Here is a 23,974-nt window from a genome sequence, read left to right as displayed (position 1 = left end):
AAATATAATCACATTTAATCAAAGTCCTCTGCTTCATGGAGCTTCACCTCATGAACAAAGCTCAGATCCTTTGGCAGAACATTTAAATGATATGAGTTTTGATGATTTTAGTGTTTTTTTTTAATTTTATTTTATTTTTTTCATTTTTATTTAGTCAGATTTGAGTCAAAAATATCTGGTTTAGCTTCACCCAAATGTAAAAGCATAAAACATTGTGACAAAAAAGCCACAAAAACATGCCAGAAAAGCAACCATAATGAAATAAAAAGTGACGAAAACATAATAAAAAAGTGACAAATAAGTAGCTTTCAAATGACGCGTTACACTGTCGAGAAGATTTTGGATTAGGGTAAAGCCGAACTCGGGAAAAAGCGCACAGTTAAAGCGGGCGTTACGAGGTTCTCAGTGTTTTACTGAAGGGGCGTGGCCTAAACCCCTCCTCTCTTGTGTCTTGCAGGCCCTTCAGCTACTGGCTCCACTACATCATGTCCATCATGTACTGCAGCGAGAACAACCACATCGGCTCTTACCTGGAGGAGACCAAGTCCTGCTCCTGCCCTTACGAACACCCCCCCTGCCAGGGCGTCATCCCGTGCACCGTGGGCGAGGGCACGTCCTGCGCCTCCTGCTCCTACGAGAACCGCTCCCGCTGCGCCTCGTGCAACCAGGGCTACATGCTGAGCCAGGGCGTGTGCCGGAACGAGGTGCCCGACTCCACCGACCACTACATCGGCTTCGAGACCGACCTGCAGGACGCCGAGATGCGCTACCTGCTGCAGAAGCGGGACAACCGCATCGGCATCCACGGGATCTTCGTGAGCAACGACGTGCGCCTCAACAACTGGTTCGATCCGTCGTGGAGGAAGAGGATGTTGCTGACCCTGAAGAGCAACAAGTACAAGTCCAACCACGTGCACATGCTCCTGGGGATGTCCTTGCAAGTCTGCCTTACCAAGAATACCACGCTCGACCCGATAATGTCCGTCTACATCAACCCTTTCGGGGGGAGTCACTCGGAAAGCTGGATCATGCCCATCGACCAGACCGCGGAGTACCCGACGTGGGAGAGGACTAAATTAGATTTGCCGTACGATTGCTACAACTGGACTTTGACTTTGGGGAACAAGTGGAAAACCTTTTTTGAGACGGTCCACTTTTACCTCCGCAGCCGCATCAAGGGACCCTCGCCGAGCGGAAACGGGACGATATACTACGAGCCCCTGGAGTACATCGAGCCGGGCCGGAACCTGGGCTACATGAAGATCAACAGCATACAGGTCTACGGCTACAGTATGCACTTCGACCCGGAGGCCATCCAGGACCTGATTTTGCAGCTGGACTACCCGTACACTCAGGGATCTCAGGACTCCGCACTTTTGCAGCTTTTGGAAATTCGAGATCGGGTGAACAGGCTCTCGCCGCCCGGCTCCCAGACCTTGGACCTCTTTTCGTGTCTCTTGCGGCACAGACTGAAACTATCCACCACCGACGTCGCGCGGATCCAGGCGGCGCTGCAGACTTTCAGCGCCAAACAGCCCAACTCCATCGAATACGAAACAACCAAATTATGTAGCTAATCGACAGAAGGCGTTTTGGACAGTAAGCAGATGGCGGAGTTATCACGAATGCCTGGTGGAGAGCGGAGGTTTGAAAATGGCTCTGTTGGGGCGGCACAATGTAGTAACGGTATGTCGCGGCAATACTGTCCCATTCTGTCCGAGTGAAATCAGACGTAAACCCCCGTGGAGAACACTTACACCCGTCCATAAAGCAGTTGGCAGCTTCCCACTGACGCGCAGTCTGTGTGAAGTGTCGAGTTTTACACCAGTTCAGTATTTTTACGACATCTGCCCGTAAGAAACAAACGAATCCCTAATTGGCTCTTCTTGATCGTCTACGGAAGCAGGAATGGCCTCAAAAGTTCAATCATGGATCATAACAGGGAGCAGAATGGATTAAGTGGTCAGTTAGTTCTGTGCCTGACTTAGAGGTACACTCTCTCTTTTACTAGAGTTTGGGCTGAATTTAGGGTTACCATAGACATCCAAGCATGTTATGGGGCACTAGCAAACATTGTGCATAGGCTAAAAGTTGTTAAAACTATTTAAAAGGTAGAGGAAAGAGCCATTGAATCACAATGATAATAAAGCTCTAGCTATGATGTTTCAATAGTAATTCATTAGAAAGTTATGTCCAGCTCCAGTGGCCACTTTGTAATTGTTATTGGGGGGAACCATGTATATTTTTCATTATTTTATTTATTTGGTCGGCACAGTGCAAGTTAATGAACATACATGGGACTCATGCATGTAAACACGCCACACCGGGTTGTAGCTTTAGGTTAAATTGCATCAGGCGTCCCTCACTCAAACACACTCTCATTCATCCTGGCCTATTGTACATGTTTTTATTGGTAGGGGAAACTAGAGTACTCGGAGGAAACCTTCACATACATGGGGAGAACATGCAAACTCCACACAGAAATACCCCATCCAGGTGGGAATCGAACCTGGGACCTTCTAGGTGTCAAGCATGAGCACTATTCGTACTATTGGATGCAAATTAAACATAGGGCTGAAAACAGAGTCTGATTCTCTGCCCTTCTCTCACACACACTTAAAGCAGAGCTAAGTAACTCTTGCCCCTAGAGGCCCTAAGCGCAACTGCAGGTGTCGTAGCATGTTGCGATTTTTTTACTTATTAATTGTCCATGAGAGTAAATACTACGTTGACAGAAAAGGCGAAGGGAGAGAGGGATATTGTACATCCAATAACACAATGGGAATATTTTTTTTCACTCAAGCTTGGCTGTAAATACTGTGTAAGTGGCGCTAGCCCGCAGTTAGCTTTGCCCGTTAGCCTGTTAGCTTCTACTTCGTGATTCCATTAGTGTGTATTGCTGACTCCAGTGGCAGTCAAGTTGCAATTGTGGTTTTCTGGCAAGAGACACCAGGGGGAGATGAAAGACCCTCCAAACATCCCATAAACACTTGTATTACCCCCAGAGGGACTACGGAAAGGATTTATTAAGTTAAACACGTTACTTGGTACTGCTTTAACTCCGCCCCTTTTCCTTTTTCAGCCATCTAGGAACTATCGGGGGGAGAAAAATATGATTTTGATGCCTTTTGTATTCAGGAACTTCATTGTTTCACCTCAAATAAATAAGGCAAATCTAAAAGAAATAGTCTTTAATGCACTAGGAAACATTTTAGTTCTGATTTCTGGTTCTAGATGAGAAATATGTCAGTGTAAGCATCGAAATTGTTCAAGCATCGCAAATCTAAACCAAGTATCTGAAAACTGTAATGTTAACCAGCCCTACAGGCCTGTCAAGTTTTGGGACATTTTCCACCACGTCCGAGCTCGAGGAGTGGTGAAATACAGTTTCCCGGCCAAAGGGGAGACTTGACAGCTCTGACATCGTCTGACATGCGTTAATACTGAAGCTCTGTATAAAACAGAGCCCAGTGCAGAGTTTGTGCCGTTAATATTCAAGTTCAAGCTTCAGCGATATCAGGAGACTTTTATTCATGGAAATGTCTGCCTGTTTTAGACAAAAAAAGAAGCCTTCGATCCGAACGTATGAGGGCAGTTAGCGAGCTAGCTAGTCCACTATAGCCATTAGCATTTAGCAATCAAACATTAATTATGAAGAATCCAGATGTTTTCACCTGTTGTCGACCACATTTAGATGAGGTCAAAGCCTAGTTCGAAGTCATTAGTAAATACACAGACCTTTTAAATAAGTATTAGCGTAAAAAGTGTCCTCTGCACTAAATGCTAAATCATACTGCGCTAAGTTTCTGCTTTTTGTCCAAAGGCATCATCATCATATATCATCATATGTTAATCATGGACAAAACACGTAAATGTTAGAAATGTCAGGAAATAGACCTGTCATACCTCGCTATACCTTGATATAGAGCCTGACTTCACCATCCGCGCAGCAGTTAGCGCTCGTGCCTCACAGCTCAACAGTCCTGGGTTCGATTCCCACCTGGACGGGGCCTTTCTGTGTGGAGTTTGCATGTGCTCCCCGTGTCTGTGTAGGTTTGTGGTAGAAACATGTTCAATAAGTTAATCCTCCAGCCAGGTGTTTCTGACCACCAGCCCTGGCTCCACATCATGGAGATGGGTCCCCGACCACCAGCCCACACTGGCAGCTCACTGCTCCTACAGGTCGCCCACGTGGGATGAGTCAAATGCAGAGGACTAATTTCTCTACAGATAATTCTCTACAGAGATGAATAAAGTATAACTTAAAGGGGCTGGATGCAAGTTCGCCATTTTATACTCACTACTGCCCCCTCAGGTCATATATGTAGCTGCACCTTCTATATTAAGCTCGTGCATGACGGCACTTCAGACCTGAATTAACACCTTTTTGTGTGACAGTGCAGGATTTTAGGCAGTTAAGGGAGTTGTGGTGAACAGGTCTGGGCTCATTCTACACATTAGGACATGGCTGGAACATGAAGGGGGAGGAAAATACTTAAAGGGACTAAACTCCGTATAGTCCCTTTAATTAAACTGTAAAATGTGTAATTTATTCAAGACATTCATGTTTAGTAGATACTTCAGAGGGAGCTAATTTGACGGACATAAATCAGTTCATCTCTTATGGTTACGAAGTTATAAGCAAAAGACTGCAACATAAAATATATAAAATAGGGGAGACCGGGGTCGGTTGTAACAGCACCACTTCAACCACTTGCAACTGAGCTAATAAGGCTACCAGACTTATATTATTGAGACAATATTAAGACAAAATGCGGTGCTTTTTCCTTTCTTTTTTTTCCTGCTAGCATGCTAATCCATTTAACTAAACTAAATAAACAGGGCGGGGTCGGTTGTAACACATTAGATTACAAGCTCATGCATGACGGCACCTCAGACCCGAAGTAACTTTCTGAGTGACAGTGCAGGACTTTAGAGGCAGTTGTGGTGAACAGGTCTGAGCTCATTCTACACATCAGGACATGGCTGGAACATGTAGGGGGAGGAAAATACTTAGTTTTAACATTTTTAAACTCAGTCTAGTCCCTTTAAAGTTCTTGTTCAAGTAAGTTCTTCAAATGCTTTTTTTTATAGTAAATTGTCTCAACTTATATAGAGCTTTTTTCCCCAAATCAAGGAACCACTCACCCATAAAAAGTGTTACATCTGACCTCTAGGGTCTAAGGTCTCCCCTCTGTGTACAAACTTGTGACCGATATTCACCGCAATGTTTCTCAGCTCCCCTGAGGCCGAGGGGCTCATTTTAAGGCTGTGACTGAGCTCTTTCCAATGCAAAAAACGTCTATCACTTTCAGTTCCAGATAGCCGATATTGTAAAATACCCAAATATCGGCCTGATATATCGGTCAACCTCGAACCTCTATACAAATATTATTATTATTATTATTATTATAAATGAATAATAATAAGCTTGACTGTAGCTTCATTAACTTTACTAGCCTGTGTCACAAGTTCCTCAAGGTACTACATAGTCATTATTCATTCTCTCCACACTCGTGGTGGTAAGCTGTTATTGAAGCCAGAGCCGCCCTGCGGCAGACTGTCCATTTACTACATGGCTATATAATATGTTGTTTATACCCTGAGCTCTTATTATGTCAGTGCCCTCTGCTGGACATGTGTGGAACTCTTTCTTTTTTTTTAATGTAATGCCCCCTAGTGGCTAGAATGAGCATTCTGGTTATTCTTTAAAAATTCAGAACTCCGCACAGGAATGGGCTAGAGACTTACTTTTTTTTTTACATACTCTGGAATCTATGCTCTACAGGGCAGGAGCCAGATTAAATCATCTCGCGGGCCGGATCAGACCCGCAGGCCGTATGTTTGACACCCCTGTTGGAGAGGCTCCACTGACATCCTTTTTTCCCCTACACCATTAAAAGCCGAGGGCAGTCTGGCGCTTTATGGACTTGGATTATGACCTCACGCCCTAGAGACTGTGCAGAGGGGGCGGCCATCAGACATGTACATACCAAACAAAACCAAAATCCATGTATGTTTATGTAAAGATCAGTTCGAACATGTTTTTTCAGTGAGGCCTAGACTTCGCTCAAAGACAAAATGGGACAGTAACACTGGAGTAACGGTAATATGGTAATCCGGACAGACGGCCTTTCTGGCGCTTAACCTGCATCTTTTTACGGACACTTTCAACGTGGACCTCGAGAGTGCGTTTGAGATTCCCCCCCACCCCCTCCCGTCAGGTTTCGTATGGATTTGTACAACATTGTAAAGTTCCGAAGGTTCTCACCGAACTTGCCTCATTTTTGTTTAATGGTTTGATCATTTTTTAAAGTCTGAATCAGTCACGCCGCCATATGTAGATTGCACAACTTCCGACTCACTCCGGCTTTGCAGAAAAACTATACTCCGCCGTTTCCAATCTTCATCGACGGCATGTTTCGGTTGCTTTTGCTTTTTTTTTTTTATAGCTGTTATTTCCTAGATGCAGAAGAACCATTGTTATTTCATACGCCCGACACCTTTAATATGGGTCATAAACGGCACATCAGCTATCGCTCTCTTTTTCAATGAATATTACACATTTTTTTGTATTAAATAAAAATAGTCTATGAAAATTTAATGTACCACTGCTGAAGCGCGGACACGATCATGATCACGGTATACGTTACGTGTGCTTTTATTTTTATAATCCTGTCGTTTGTGAGAGAAAAGTTACAAAACACTGTCTATAAAATGTATAATACAGTTTGTTAATACACTAAATAAATACATTTTTATGTGTGGTCTATAACAGGAGTGCTGACTGTGATGGTGTTTTACCTCTGGGCTGGGTCACTCATATAGATACAGACGGCATCACGTCATAGAAGGGGGCTCTCTCTCTCTCACTCTTTTTGCCATTTTCTGGTGGAATATGAACTTATTTATCACATACAAATAAAGTCAAGTTTAAATCGGGTCTATATGGATATTTTCTCACAGCAGATTGTTCAGTAGAAGCAGAAAAACGGCAACAATTTGGAGAAAAATCTAAACTTTCTCTAATTATTCAAAAACAAATGCTGAATTATGGATATAGTTTTCTAATAAATAAAGATACAAAGACATGGAGAGGAGCAAAGTGGTTCAACAACATTATGCTACATCATGCTAATGCTGACACTAGCTACTATGACTGCCGTTTTTTCGCTTCTACTGAACTATCTGCTGTGAATAAACATCCATATTGACCCGATTTAGACATGACTTTATTTGTGTGTGATGAAAAAAAGTTTATAATTTGCCAGAAAATGGCTAAAAAGTGTGAAAAACTGAGTTTCCCAGAAGATTCCTTCCCTTCTATGACACGATGCCGTCTGTATCTATACAGGTGCTTGTTGTTTATCCATCATTTAGTTCAGTGGTTCACAACCTTTTGTCCACGGCAGTCGGGCCTTGAAGCCCCCCCCCCCCCCCCCCCCCATTCCAAAACTGTGGCCCCCACAAATCAAAACATGAAAATAATTGCTAATAAGTATCTATTTTTATCAAATTAAACTGAAATTGGAGTCTTTAATGCACTTGTACTCATTTCTCATTCATGTTTAAACTAAATAATTTGCTCAAATATTGTAATTTATGACCTGACCTTCTGATCAGGCAGAGCTCTTGCCCCCTTGAAATCGCAGGTTGGGAACCACTGGTTTAGTTCATTCATAAGGATGCATCTAAAACCAGAAGGCCATAAAGTTTAAATCCATCCCAATAAATGAATGAATGACTTCAATCAATCAATCAATCAGGGGTTCACTTTGTGATACATCCGCCACATTAGACATAAATGGTCCTTTCATAAAGTTTGAAATGTACATTTTCTGTTTTGTGTTCTGTTTTACTTTTTCAAATTTAGTACAGTGTAATCCGCTCTGTAACACTAATAACTTGTACCTATGTGGTACATACACCATGGAATAATGTGCATTTGTGAACTAGAAAGTCCTGCACTGGATCTAAAGAGCCTAGAAATCTTCTTGTGAAAAAAACTTACAAAAAGGCTTAGAGGACATAGATTCAATGTGCATTTGTAGTTTGGAGACACATAATGTAATAAGACCTTAATCTTAAAGGAACAGGCCACACAGAGATATGTTCTTACCTGATCTTAGATGAGTTGATCCGTACCTGTCTGGTCTTTGTGGAAGAGCTTGGTCGCTTTTAACTTCTCCCCCGTTTGGAGCTATAGGACAATCATTCACCCACTCTCACACACAACCCAAAACATGATTACAACCTCTTCTTCAAAAACACTGACTGAGAACATCTACTTCTTAAACATAAATAAAATCACCTTGTTATCACAGTTCCAGGGTGATATCGGTCCTTGTTAAAGCCATTATTCCTCTCGATCTTCACGATTCTTTAGATTGAAAGCCATTGGTCGCTACAAAAGAGCTGCCAGAGAAACGTCGAATGTGCTCAAGATCTTTTCAATCATGGAACAAACCCGATCATTAGAGTCACTTTTAAAGCACTTATTACAGACTGAACATTACTTTCCAGTCCACTTCACAGTAAATGCATCATTAAGGCGACATAACTTACACAATGTAAAGGTTCTGCTCACTTTTTATGGAGAAGAAGAAAAAAAAATGCATTAGGTTATAGCCATGATTACAGCATGACGTGATTCTGTGAAAGAAACCATAATACTCCAATGCAGTTTAGTTTAAGAAGGAGTTTTGTCGACTCTTTTTGTCGACTTTTCATTACTCAGACAATATTGGACTCTCCACAAAGCACCGAGACTCAGGCAGAACCTTCAACCCAGTCGAAATCAGGAGCATTCGGCCCTCGAGGACAGAACCTCTGGCCCTCAAGATGATTTTGAGAAACATTGTTACACAAATCAGGGAGTACTTTTAACACTATTAGAGTTAAATGGGAGAAATAAGGGTAAATACTGTCAATACACCCAATGAGGTCATATATTATGTACAACACTGGCATTTGAAAGAAGAAGAAGAATTGTTTTAAAGAAGAAATTACATAAATTTACTTAAATAAAGAGATTAAATCTAAGTTTTGAGTAAATTTGGTCTGGTCTTAGACGAGATAAAACCCCTAGTAGTAGTTATTCTCTTATCATTTCACGTGAAAATCAATTATTTGTCTGATTTCAAGTGGGTTTTATTCGTGTTCCATTGGCGCTATAGCATTTGTATCTTGGATTGGTTCAAACCAACTCAAATTCAACATAGAAGAACTTTAATTCAAGCAAATCAAGTCATTTATCTCGTTTAAGATGGTTATGTTTCCAGTGTTGTGCTTCACTTTGGGCTAATGATCAGCGGCTTCGGCCCTCGGTCTGTTTACAATAAAGAAAATCGGCCCCTCCGCCAAGAAAACATGCCTACCCCTGATGTAGGGGAATTATAACTGACCGGAGTTTACGGATGGCTAAGGCCAGGCCAGCTTTACCCAAATCTATTAGCTTCATAATAGTGACAAAGCAGCGAGGAAAACACCACTGAAGAGCTTTAGGAACACATAAAAAAAGAGACAAAAATGTGACAAAAAAAAAATCAAACGAATTAAATAGCAATTAAAGAAGGGTAAAATAAGCATCAAAACAAGTCAAAAAGGGTTTAAAAAAAAACATAATAAAGGGTAATAAAAAAAGCACCAAAGAAGGGTCAAAAATATGTCAAAAAAGAGACAACAAAGCAGCAACAACGGAAAAAAAATAAAACGTTACCTTGGCCTTTACAGACGGCATCTCTGGAATCGCTCATGATGGTCATGTTTCAAAACAGTTTACTATTTTGAAAAAATTCCAAACTTTCTTTAATTATTCAAAAACTACATTAACAAACGCTAAATTATGAATACATTTTATACTAAATAAACATACAAAGACATGGAGAGGAGCAAAGTGGTTCAACAGCCCATAAATACATAAATAACGGAGAATGCTAACATGATGCTTGTTAGCACCGTGCTAATGCAAACGCTAGCTAGCACTAGCTACGACTGCCGTCTTTTGCTTCTACTGAAAAATCTGCTGTGAATAAACATCCATATGGACCTGATTTAGACTTGACTTTATTTTTATGTGATAAATACGTTTATATTTTGCCAGAAAATGGCTTAAAGGAGTGAAAAATTGTGTTTCCCAAAAGATTCTATTTCCCCCCTCGGTGAGGCCACGGCGTCTTCTATGATGAGATGCCGTCTGCATCTATAGGCTGTGAACTCCAGTCAAGAAGCTTTTAGATTTGGGTAAAGCTGGGGAAAATGTGCTCCGTTCAGGTGGGGGTAAAGCGGTTTCCCTGTTACTTGCCCCTGATCAGGGGTCAGGGTTATGATTAGGGTTAAGAACGGCAAATGTTATGTAAGTTGTGTTTCACTCACACAGATCTTACACATAGTTTTAGAAACTAGAAGGTCTTGGCTTTCAAATGAGGGTTAGGGTTAGGGTTAGGGGGTCACACTGGCATATTGGCTGTAAACTCCTGTCAATACGCTTTAGGTTTGGATATGCACAACTAACCCTAAACCTAACCCGAAGATGACAGGTAACAGTTTACTCACAGTTCCAGCGTGATATGTGTCGTTGTTGAAGCCAGTATTCCTTTCGATCTTCATGATTCTTTCGATTGAGAACTATTGGTCGCCAAAAAAGAGCTGCCAGATTAAGATCTTTTCAATTAAGGGACAAACACGATCATTAAAGCCACTTTTAGTCGTGTGAAAAGCACTTATTACAGACTGAACACTTCTCTTTCTTTCTTTTTTTTGTTATTTAAGTATTTATTTGATTTTTAACATAATCAAAGCAAAAAAAACAAAACAAAAACAGCACAGACTGAACAAAACAGCAAAAGTATACATCACAAAAATAAATGCAGACTTTAAAGTGTCTGACCTTTCAAATAAGACATAAACACATCCCATACTTGAAAATAAGACTCCTTCCGATTCTGTAGCTTGGCAATTAATAACTCGTATGATGTAGTATCTGTCATGGATTTAACCCATTCCCTATAGAGAGGAGCTTCTGGATTTTTCCATTTGCGGAGAATCACTCTCGCAGCTAAGATGAAACCTGTTAGGACCAGTGCAAGTTTACTCTTAGATATATTCGGTAAACAGGATCTGTCCCCTAACAGGCAAAGTTGAGCAGACTCAGGGATAGGTGTACCTAACCATCTCTGTATTGTTGAAATAATTGCTCTCCAAAATGGCTGAATCACTGGACAATCCCACATAGCGTGAATAAATGTGCCTTCGTGACGGTTACATTTCCAGCATAGATTATTCTGAAGGATGCCCATTTTAAAAAGTCTTGTGGGTGTGTAATAAAAACGATGGAGTATCTTATAATGAGTGAGCTTTCCTCGAGCCTCTCTAGTAAACCATCCCATAGAGGAAATTATTGTAAGCCACGTGTCTTTATCGATGTCCAAACTCAGATCTCTCTGCCAAACAAGTCTCAGACTCTCACTTTTGTCATGCACTTCTCTAGATGACATTTTATAGAACATAGAGGCTGATTGGCATTTTCGGGGCAGTTTAAAATAAGTCTGTACCACATTGTCCTGTTCTGATAGTTGTTTAATTAATTTGCTCAAAACACTTCTTAATTGTAGATATTTCCAAAATTCTGATTTATCTACCAGGTCAAATTGTGATTTGAGATCTTGGTAAGATTTAAATATTTTATTCTCAACAAGATCTGCTATATTTGTAATGCCCTTCGACTGCCAGGACCCCCAAAAAATAACTTTCCCCCCTACTTTTATTGCTGGGTTATTCCAAAGTGAAGAATACATTTGTTTGTAAGGTGAAATCCTCAATAACTTGTGAAATTTAGTCCAGACGTTTTTAGAGTGCTGTATAATTGGATTAAACTCCTGGCCTCTCTTTGAGAGTCTTTGGGACAGAACCTCAAATGAACTAAACGGGGCAGTAATTTCTTGTTCAATAGTCAACCATCCTAAATCAGAACCCTCACTTTTGCAGTGCTGCGCAAGTTTACTCATTTCAAAGGCCATGTTATACAGTTCAACATTTGGTAATGAGAGCCCGCCATCCCTTCTTGTTATGTACAGCTTCTGCAACTTTATCCTTGGTTTCTTGCCATTCCACAAATAATCTTTCACCATTTGGTTATATTGCTTAAAATACTCTCCAGGTATTGAGATAGGAAGCATCATTGACAGATAGTTGAATTGCGGGGAAATAACCATTTTCACGGTGTTTATCTTTCCCCATAGGGTTAAGTTCAACTTTTTCCACTTTTCCAGGCTATTCTTGATTTTAGTAAGGAGGGGAGTCATATTAGCCTGCATTATATCTGATAAGTTGGCACATAATTTTACCCCTAAATACTTCATACCAGACGAAATCCACTTAAAATGACCAGCACCAACCATTGCAGGATGACATACTTTAGATACAGCCATAGCCTCTGATTTATGCCAATTAACCTTATAGCCAGAAATTTGAGAGAATAAATCAACCTTATCAAGAAGAGCCTGGGTAGAGGATGCCGGGTCAGACACCAAACAAAGAATATCATCGGCATAAAGAAAAAGTTTATGTTCTCTCCCACCTGCTACTACTCCTTTAATACTCTCCTCCTTCCTTATTGCTGCAGCTAATGGCTCGATAACCAGTGTAAATAAGATTGGAGACATTGGATCACCCTGTTTTGTACCTCGAAATAGCCTAAAAAAGGGTGAAATCAGACCATTTGTCACCACAGCTGCACTTGGTTTTTCATAAATAACCTCAATCCAACGCAAAAAATCCTTCCCAAATCCAAATTTTTCCAGAACACATAATAAAAACTTCCACTCGACTCGATCAAAAGCCTTCTCGGCGTCAAGGGAGAAGGCGGCCACGGGTACATCTTTTTCATGGTTTTGCCAAAACAAGTGAAGCAGTCTCCTAAGATTGTCAGAAGAGGACCTCCCTTTAACAAAACCCACCTGATCAGAATGAACAAGCAAAGGTAAAACTTTTTCCAGTCTCACTGATAAAATTTTTGTAAGAATTTTACAATCGACATTCACTAAGCTAACTGGGCGGAAGCTACCAGGATCTAATGGATCCTTATCTTTCTTAAGAATCAATGAAATGAGGGCTTCATGGAAAGTGTCAGGGAGACATCCAAGCGCTGCCGCCTCACTATAGAGCTCAGTTAAAATAGGTGCCAAAACATCTAAATTATATTTATAATATTCTATCGGGAGTCCATCAATTCCTGGAGACTTTCCCACTTTCATGGCCTGAACTGCTGACCTAACTTCCGCTTCAGTTATTGGTGCATCTATTACCTCAGCTTGCTGTGTAGACAGATGGGGGAGGTCAAGCTGAGCTAAAAAGTCTTGCACTTTTCGAGTGTCGATTTGCGTATCTGAGGAGTAAAGGTTTGAATAGAACTTCTGAAAAGAGTTATTGATTTCACGTGCTTTCGTTACTACTTCCCCTTGTTCATTCCTGATCCCCGGGATAACAAAAGATGCCTCTTGTTGTTTCAATTGTCTTGCCAAAAGCTTACTTGCTTTTTCCCCATTCTCAAAGAAATTTGCTCTTGTCCTAAACAGAGCATATTCTGCTTTCTTGTTATAAATTTCATTCAAATCGATTTTCAATTTACAAACTTCTTTTAATAATGACTCACTATAGTTTAAAGATAAGCGTGTTTCTTTATCTTTCAGCTGAGATTCTAGAAATATCAGTTTTGCTCTTTCAACCTTTTTCTTCCTGCTTGAGTATGCAATAATTTTCCCCCGAATAAAAGCTTTAGATGCATCCCAGACAGTGCTGAATTTCTCGGTGGATCCTGTATTAATCTGGAAAAAGGATTTAATGTTTTCATTTAACATCTCTGTAAATTCTGGGTTTTGAAATAAAGAAGTATTTAGTCTCCATCTACTGCTCTTAGTTGGCTCCTCCCCAATGATCATATCCAGTACCACAGTTGCATGATCTGTAAGCGCAATGGCCCCAATCTTACAATCCACACAGGAATCACTCATACTAGTTGAAATTAAAAAATAGTCAATTCTTGAGGCCGATTTGTGTTTGTGGGAAAAAAAGGTAAATTGTTTTTCCCTGGGGTTAATAAGCCTCCATATATCCACCAAGCCAAGATCTTCAAGTAGCTGATGAATTGCCTGCCTATCCCTAGGGACCCGTTTGATAAAAGTGGATTTATCCAAAACGCCATCTTGAACTTGATTAAAGTCCCCACCCAATAATATTTTCCCCTCACCAAGCGCTCCCAAAATGCTATTAATTTTGTGAAAAAAGTTGGCATCTTCATAGTTAGGTGCGTAAATATTACATAATTTTACTCTACTTCCGTTAATTTTAGCTTCAACACAAATGATCCTTCCTGCCTCATCCTTATGCTGGTTTAATATTTCAAAATTCAACCTCTTGTGTACCAAGATTACAACGCCTCGTTTTTGGCTATTAAAACAGCTGTAAAACACGTGGCCTACCCACATACATTTGAGCTTAGCCACTTCAGTATCTGTTAAATGCACTTCCTGGAGATACGCTATGTCTGTCTTTTGGGTTTTAAGATAACTGAGACATTTCTTTCTTTTAACAGGGTTTGACAAACCATTTACATTCCAAGTAACCACTCTGAGGTTTTTAGCCATTGTACCTCTTTTTATCAATCCGCTGAGTGTTAAGAAGTGCAAATATCTCAACATAATCATCAATAGAAGTCACAATACAATAGTAGCATGCTGTAATAGAACTTAAGTCTGTGCAAAACAACCAAACAACCCAACATGAACACCTGAACACACACAAATAAAAAATGAACTGTGTGGATAATCTGAGATGGTCAACCCCCCACCCACACACTCCCAAAAAAATAAAAACAACCAACCATCTCATCCACCCCCACTCTCTATGGTCCGTGAGGCGCAACCACGGATAACCTCCACAAATCCCCCCAACCCCCAAATCCCCTAAATCAAAATTTTACTTCCTACTGTCTATATCAACTTTCGATCCCCTTCAAAAAATAAAACCACAAGGTGCTTTGGAATTCAAAACAAAATGTAACAGCTGTAGTAATAATAATAATAATAATACTAAGAAGAAAAGGCAATATTCAAAAAAATCAATAAATATATATATGTATATATATATATATATATATAATAATAATAATACAGAAACGCACCGGGAGTACCTTGCTCCAAAAAAGTACCTTGTGTATCCCCTCTCGTGTTCAGTTCAGAGTCATGTTCAGATCCAATGTTCCTTCAGGAATAACGGAATAAATTCCGCTCCAGTCCGGGCTGTTCCCTATGGAAGAGCGTGTAGGTTTTGCTCGCTTGACCTACAGTCTGTTAACAAACTCCCTCGCCTTACGGGGATCTTCAAAACTTAGCCTTTCTTTTTGCCATGTAAAACGGAGAACAGCAGGGTAAGCCAGCGTAAATCTTACATCCAACTGGTGAAGCTTCTTCCTGACGTCAGTAAACAGTTTCCTCTTCTCCACCACATCCCTGGTAAAGTCAGGGAAAAAGGAGATCCGGCTGCCGTTCCATAGAATTCCCTCTCCGCCTCGAGAAAGTTGTCTTGCGGCCGCAAGAACTCTCTCCTTCTCCAAGTAGTTGTGAAAGCGCATGACGAAAGGCCTCGGTGGTTTGCCCTCATCCGGTAGCGGACCCGAGGTGCGGTGTACACGCTGGAGCTCTGTCTCCGATAAGTCAATGCCAAGTGCCTCTGAAATGATGGTTCGCACAAGCTCCCTAGGTTTACCGTTCTCCAACTGCTCTTTGATCCCCACAAGACGAACATTTACTCGTCTGTCTCTGTTCTCCATATCTTGTACAGTTCTCCTAAGTTCCTCATATTGACGAGTCTGCTCCCTGGAAGCCTTATCCAGCCGCTCGTTATCTCTTTCCAGATCCATGATGCGTGCATCGGCTTGCTCCAAACGGTCGAATAGCATGGAGACATCCGTTCCCATTTTAGCCTGAGTGGCTTTAACAGCTGAAACATCTGCCTGCACATCTTGTAGAATGCTGCTCACCTGAGCCATTTCACGCATAGCCTTTTCCAAAGTAGACTGCAACTCCGCAATTGCATCCATTGCCACGGGTTTAGAGGGACCCGCGTCTGGTCCGCACTCGTCTTCGGTAGCTAGCATGCTACTGCTAGCCGCACTAGCATTAGCAGCCGCCTGCTTTGCTGCATGCCTCGTTGTAGTCGACATTGTGCCGTCTTTCCCACAAAATCCAGTTGCAACGATGCTCTCACCAAGTGAGATGGCTACTGTGTAGTAGAAAGTAAGGTCTCACTCCAAAAACTTAGGGAAAAATGGGTAATTTGTCGGGAGGTCTGCTCAGGCGGCCATCTCGGTCAGCGGTCACACGTGACTTCACACTTCTCTTTCTTGACATTCCACTTCACAGTAGGTCATTAAGGCGACATAACGACCTTTCAGAATATAATGCACAATGTACAGGTTCTGCTCACTTTTTCCATTACATTATAATCATTACAGACAATTGACTTAGCTGTGAATGACCTGATTCTGTAAAAGAAACCATAACACTCCAATGCAGTTTAGTTTTAGAAGGAAACTCTTTTTGTTGCCTTTTCATTACCAAGTAGTCGCTCAGACAATATTGGACTTTCCACGAAGCACCGAGACTCTTAAACCGAGTCTAAATCACGAGTATTTCTATTAAAAAACTCAAGACGTTCTCCAAAGACTTGATCTCCTACAGAAACATCTCCCCGAGAGAGCAGCAACGACCTAATCTTCTTTTCTCTCTTCACCCGTAATCATCTCGTCTATTTCACTCTCTCTTGGTTTCAGCCCGATTCGGAGTTTGCGGCGCTCACATCTCTGCGATTGATTTGTTGTGATGGACAGCTGCTGCCAGATCCAGTCTCTTCATCGCATAATTGGCTTTCCACGTACTGTAACGGCCAGGATGAAGAGCACGTTTCATTTGGGCTAAATGGAGACTGAGCGAGGACCAAAGAAGCTATGAAGACTGTGCATGTTTTTTTTTTTATTATGCCTAAAGACGATATTTTCAATGGTACAGATGCAGTAAGTCTATCCATTTATCAAGAGATTTAGATTTCAGTGACGGCTGGTGATGTGAAAACCATCTAGCTACCTTCATATTTGTTTTGTGCACCTCTGATTTGTGTTTTGTACCAACAGAACCAGAACAACGGCAGGTGTTTCCTCTTTGATTTCAACCTGAAAAGACTCACAGAAACGGAATGACGGTATGAGTGTTTTATTAACGAACATGAATCATTATTGGGGCTCAGACCCCGGTGGACTGAACGAACGATATGGAATGCATGGCTTTGACGAATGATAGCCGTGATCTTCCCCGGAGCCTGGACCCTGGTGGTGGTGGAAGAGACCTGGGTTGGCCACTTGATGAGCGGAGCCGAGGAGGAGCCGGGCGGAGAAAGGGGTGGAGGAGGGTCGTAGCACGGCTGGCAAACGCCTGAGTGATTGACCAGGGAACTTAAAAAGGGGATCCTGAGCGATGAGCGGCTGGTGAGGGGATGAGCAGCTGCGGTGATTGGCTGATGTGAAGGTGCGGCTTGAGCGAGGTCTGTGATTGGATGATTGGAGTGCGCTGCCGGTGATGAGGTGATGAATGAATGCAGCTGGTAGGTCTTCCAGGTTGAATTTGCGCATAAGCTTCATTTCATGTACAGTTTAAAGGTGCGTACACACCAAACGCTTTTCGGGCGTCAAAAACGCGGTTCACAATGAAGCTTAACCTCCGTGACTTGTTTTCATTTTTTTTTTTTCTTGGCTGGCATAGAATCTGCCCCGGTGGCTCAGCTACAACGTACGTCACTGTTGGGGAAAGCTTCTGATTGGTCGACGCTCATAAATTTCTCCAAAAAGTTCAACATTTCCCAAGTCTAGCGTGGCCTGGACGCCCTGGAGGCGCGTTAAAAGCTTACCACGTGCGAAAATCTTCAAAACGCGCCGCACAGGAGACTTGCTGCCGGATATTTTGACGCTCCGTGAGGCGCGTCCTCCGTGTATTTACAATGTAAACCTGACGCTTTGACGCGTTTGGTGTGGACGCACCTTTAGTCCCAGACCTGCTGTGGTTCCATTATGAGCCTCAGAGCCACAGGTTTAAACCCGTATAAACCGTCAGAAAAATGATCCGGTCAGAAATAATGTGCAGCTCACGTTTAGACGAGAGTCCTCCTCCTCCTGTAGCACCTGGAGCTCCACCTGTTTCCCTCAGTGAATGAATGACGTTCTCCTGCATCTTCTGTCGTAAACTACTCACGGTCCTGAATCTTCTGTCCATCAAATGTCCACGTCCTGGGACAAAACTGTCCAAGTCAGCGAGGGTTGTCCCAAAGTGTGAGATAAACAAGCAGCAGCTAAAGCAGACGAGCTAGTTAGCATCGTCATGCTACCTCCAGGAAAGTCCGTTTAGACGTGACTTCTGACGGAAGAAAGTTGTCTGAAGTCCATTGGTTTGACTAAATCCTTTTACCTCCTCTCAGAAAACAACACGAAGCTTCTCCGTCTCTCAAATGAGAAGATTTTCCTCCGATCGCTTCCTCGTCTTTCACCTGTTTCTCCGATGGCGCTGAGGCCAAGCGCCCATTAGAGATTTATAATTGCGCGTCTCTGATTGGCTGAATTAATGATATACAGTGACATGTTAATACCATAGTAGAGCTCCATTGGTTAGATGCTTGGGGCGCTGTTCCTCGCTGCCCCGAGCACAAAACTACACATTTATGATGCTGTTGCAGCGGTTACAGCACACGATGAACCAGGCAGACAAAATGACGCTCCTTCACCCCCGCTCCCCTCCCTCCAGTGTAAAAACACCTGTACAGACAGACGGTTGTGATTTTGCAAAACTTCAAACTTTTTTTTTGTTTGTTTTTTTGCAAAATTTATAGGTCCAATCTTACAAAAATCTATGGGACAAAACCAGATCCAAACAATGTCCTGATTAGAATTGCCCAAATCCACGCCCATCTCTCTCTGCCTTTCTACATGAGGCCCTCGTCCTCTCACTTAATTCGCTCCTGGTTCCGACATGATTGGGAGTTTGCAGCCCTCAGATCGTTGCGATTGATTGGTGGTGATGGACAGAGGCGGCCAGACTTTAGGCTCCTCTCGCCTTCAAATATTGGCTTTGCTGATACCGGCGTGGCCAGAGGTTAAACTAGTCTACACCGGGTGATGAACAGATTCAAGTCATTAAAATGTGGTCAAAACCTTGAACCTCAGCAAGGATTATGTCCTATCTCACCAGCCTGGAGACTCAAGTCGCCGCTGGTCACGGAGATTTCTCAGGAACGTCCCCTGGCAATAAAGTCTCCAGTCAGTGTCAGTGAAAACAAACAGGTTGGATTCCAGCAGAGTCTCTGCACGGTCTCCAAGACGTCTATGCAGTCTCAAGTTAGTACAACACTCTTTGTTGTCCTCAACCTGTGAGACAATTCAGTGACGTCCCTGCAATTAGAGGATGACAATTTGTCGGGATTCCCGTGAGTCACGGGCATTAAGCGAATGCTAAAGTAGAAAAGTCAATTCCATAGTTTCCGTGTATGACAAAAGCTGTGTGCGATACGAGGACAGGGCCTTTGCTGGTGATCTTAAAGCAGTACTAAGTAACTCATGCCCCTCGAGGCCAAAAGCGCAACTGCAGGTGTTGTAGCAAGTTGCGATTTTTTAACTTATTAATTGTCTTGGAGAGTAAATACTACGCTGACAGAAAAGACGAAGGGAGAAAGGGATATTGTACATCCAATTACACAATGGAAATATTTTTTTTCACTCAAACTTGGCTGTAAATGCTGTTTGAATGACACTAGCCCGCAGTTAGCTTTGCCCATTAGCATGTTAGCTTCTTCTTCGTAATTCTATTAGTGTGTATTGGTGGCTCCGGTCCGGTGGCAGTCAAGTTGCAAGCATGGTTTTCTGGCCAGAGACACCAGGGGGAAATGATAGACCCTCCAATCATCCCATAAACACTTGTATTACCCCCAGAGGGACTACGGAAAGGATTTATTAAGGTAAACACGATACTTAGTACTGCTTTAAAAGGACAGCAATCTTAAAGGGGAGGCGTCATGTTCCACTGCCCCAGTGAAATAAAACTGAAACTGCCTGAACGACTTTATTTAAATAGTACTGATGGTTAGACTAATAATATAATATTAATATTAATTAATTAATATTAAAAACTTTTTCTTTGCACATCACACCGGGATTGGTATTGGCATCCTCTACCTGCAATGTCTCTGAGACGTATAAACTTCACAAGGTTCATTGTGACTACTTGTGTTACAGTATCACTTCATTTTGTTAGAGACTAGGCTTAGAGATGTTGAAATCTTTACCTTTACATGTTTCAGCCAATTCAGCTGTTGGCAGAATAGGAGGACACCGAGAGCCTCTGGGTTTTGTTTTTTCAAGGTTTACCATCGGTCGGTTTTGCCTAAATCGACATTATGTTATCTTCTTTCCATCTGAAATATTCACTACTTTTAGTTCATTCACAGTTATAATAAAAACTCTCCTCTTGTCTCTGGACGTAGGAGCTTTCGGACTCGCCGCCGCCATGTTTGTTTACAATTGACTCTGCGCATAACTTAAAATCATACCAACGCCGCCCAACAAGTGACTTCCTGTTTCGATCCAGCACGCCAAAATAAAAGCACACAGCTCGTCTCATTGATAAGTTCAGCAGGTTCTTGCAACATTATAAGATTATAATTAAATATAATCTTATATTTAATTAAGTGTTTTGTCTGTTAACAGTTAGGCAGGAAGTTGAACTAATGAATAAGTAGGTGCTTTATTTTGGCGTGCTGGACCGAAACAGGAAGCCACTTCTTGGGCGGCGTTGTCATGATTTGAAGTCATGCACAGAGTCAATTAACAGCGCAAGAAATGGGAAGTTGTGAACCGGGAAACACTGTACATGCTTTCACGTCCCAGTTACTGTCGGAGACTCATTACCGGGAAACTGCTGCTATTTTCGGATTTCTGTAATTGGGATATTTATTTGACCAAAGACAAAACTTGAATATTAAAATCTCCTGATAATTCATGTGAACACCCTCATTTTTAAAATTTTAGTTTATTTGATTAAAGCGACACAAGCTTGTCTCTAAACATCTTATTTTCAGTCCATATCAATACATGTTATTGCCTGCCGTTCATGTCCAAAATAGTCTTTAAGGGGAGACCAGTCGTTTACGAAATTGTCCATAGTTCCATCCAGTGCATTATGTAATCTTCCGTATGGCAACATTGTCAACAGTTTCTCATGCCAAAGAGATAAAGTTAATCCAAACTTGTAGTATGGAGAGGCGGGCGGCGTACAACATTATGAACATTGGTTTTGTTTCCGGCACACACTTGTTTACACCAAGAATACACAATATAAGTGGCACTTTAATGCCAAACATTTTTTTCAATTTCCTGAACAACCGAAGACCAGAATGAGGTCAGGTCCACAGTAAGTGGAAATAAGTTCCTGTGTCCTTTTTGCATTTCAGACAACATTTTGTACATGTGTCATATTTTCTCTGAATGAAAGGAGTCACATGCAGCTTGTTCATGATTTTATATTGTACTTCATGTGATTTGTTTGATTTAGTTATTTGTCTTGCATGGTCTAATACTTTGCTCCATATCTGGTCTTCCAGTTGAAGACCAAAGTCAAGTTCCCAGTTTTGTTTAATACTTATTAAACCTTTATTATTCGCTGTAATTTGATCATAAATGTGTGTTGTTATTTTACTTTTCAATGCAGCTGCCTTTAATGAGATGCTATCTAGCACATTTGTTTTGTCCACCTTGTTTGTAGTATTCAATAGAACTAAGGTAGCTTCTCATTTGTAAATATCGAAAGAAATGGGCTTGAGAAATATTAAACTTGTGTTTTAATTGTTGAAAAGACTTAAGAGCATTGTCTGCATAAACGTCTAATATTCTTTCGATACCAGCTTCTCTCCACTCATTAAAACCAGCACAGGCATGTCTAAAATCTGGATTATTAGCAACGGCAGCCATCATCAGATTTTTTTTCATCACTTTTTTTGTTGGGCAGTCATCTCATTTTTGTCAAATTTTCGTGACTTTTTTTGTCACTTTTTTGTCAAATTTTTTCATTTTTTTGGGTCAAATTCTTATCACTTTTTTGTCCATTTTTTGTCACTTTTTCGTCCATTTTTCCTCAATTTTTCATCAAATTTTTCTCACTTTTTTGTCAATTTTTTGTCAATTTCTGTCATTTTTTTAAAACATTTTTTGTAAATTTTTTGGCACTTTTTCATCAATTTTTTCTCTCTTTTTTCACATTTTCATCCTTGTTTTCGTCTCAGTTTTTGTTGCTATTTTCACACCTTTTTTCCAGAAGCTTTTAGATTGGGGTAAAGCTGGAGAAAATGTGCTCGGTTCAGGTGGGAGTTAAGGGGTTAATCTTCACCCTCATTGAGTTTATTTCTTGTTCTGAGTCTAGTTTTGATGGAGAGTGGAGAACCTTAGGGCGGGCTGAAGCTGAATCTCAGCCCAAAGGAGCCGCGTTCCCCTGCCTGTCTTCCTCACATTCACCCTTCATCATTTGTCCAATCATCCCCTCCCGGTTTTCGACATGATTTGGCGTTTGCAGCCTTTAGATCTTCGTGACAGATTTGTTGTGATGGACAGCTGCTGCCGACTCTCGTCTCCTCGCTCCATCAAAGGCCGTTCCCCTCTCTGGTCTCTCCTGTGCATTCCGGTCGCTAGTCCGTTGTAATTTACCGCTCTTTACGTCTCTTTCTGAGCCCCCGATATAAAAGCGCCGCCGTCTCCCTCCGTGCTTTGTGCAGCATCGGCGATAAACCTCCCTCCGTCCCGGGGAACGCCACTCCCGTCCGTCTCCTCTGTGGAGCGTCACGTCCATGTGATGAAAGGAGTTGGAGGATGTTGGAGAGAGTTTATATAAATCCGCGCGAGTGTTCCCCCGTTACGCGCTCGGGCAGAGGTGAAAAATGCAACAGCGGATTGTCGATTCAAAGCGAGTCGGCCCGAATGAAAGAAACATTTGATTTATACACTTTCAACGGTGCTTTTCTATTCACATTACGTGGAAAAAAGGGAATGTTTATTAACAGACATTTGCAGAGATGAATATAATGCAGACCTTGGTACTTGGCTGCTTGATTCTGTTTGAATTTATTTATGTTTCTTGCCATTTGGTGGAGATACGTGACTCTATAATAAAAATAAAAAACCTCTTACTTATTCTATGCATGTTGTGATTCTCCTGCTCCAGACTTCAAAGCAAAGACCATCCTCTTTACAAAACTGCTGCAGTTCAGTGAGAGTTTAGGGGGTGTACTTACTTATTCCTCGCTCTCCTGTGAATGTTTGTTATGGCCAATAAAAATATGATCTAATGTAAATGTTTGGATGGTATTAGTTTAAGCATCCATCCATCCATTTTCTTCCGCCTTATCCGGGGCCGGGTCGCGGGGGCAGCAGTCTCAGCAGAGATGCCCAGACTTCCCGATCCACGCACACCTCCTCCAGCTGTTCCTGGGGGGACCCCGAGGCGACACCAGGCCAGCTCGGAGACATAGTCCCACCAGCATGTCCTGGGTCTTCCACGAGGCCTTGTCCCACTAGGACATGCCTGGAACACCTCCCGCGGGAGGCGAGCAGGAAGTATCCAAAACAGATGCCTGAGCCACCTCAGCTTTAAGCAGACACTGTTTAATCATTCCTGTGATTTTCATGAAGACTAATTTAGGCAGAAATGTGACAAATTCCAAACGGTGTACTGACTTTTTCCCCGACACTGTAGATGCTGATGCTTCATCTTCTTAAAAATCTGACCCTAGTTGCAAATGACTCCTTTATCCTTAAGTTCTGTGGCCAAAACCACCAACATAGATCATTCATGTTTGTCTCCACTCTTCTGGCCACTGTGTCGTAAAACCACTAACC

At 41.8% G+C, this 23,974-nt stretch overlaps 1 protein-coding gene across 1 annotated transcript in view; it reads left to right on the top strand.

Moving 5' to 3' along the window:
- Window positions 1-1,640, top strand: part of LOC306964221 (BMP/retinoic acid-inducible neural-specific protein 3-like) — a 250,323-nt gene extending 248,683 nt beyond the window's left edge. The window contains exon 8 of the mRNA XM_079558190.1: window positions 458-1,640. Within this exon, the coding sequence (XP_079414316.1) occupies window positions 458-1,577 (1,120 nt within the window). The 3' untranslated portion in view covers window positions 1,578-1,640. The remainder of the gene's footprint in view (window positions 1-457) is intronic.
- Window positions 1,641-23,974: the final 22,334 nt, after the last annotated feature.

The sequence above is a fragment of the Gobius niger genome (assembly GCF_951799975.1).
Source record: "Gobius niger genome assembly, chromosome: 6".
In the NCBI taxonomy this organism is placed as follows: Eukaryota; Metazoa; Chordata; class Actinopteri; order Gobiiformes; family Gobiidae; genus Gobius; species Gobius niger.
This window is presented reverse-complemented; position numbering and strand designations above follow the sequence as displayed.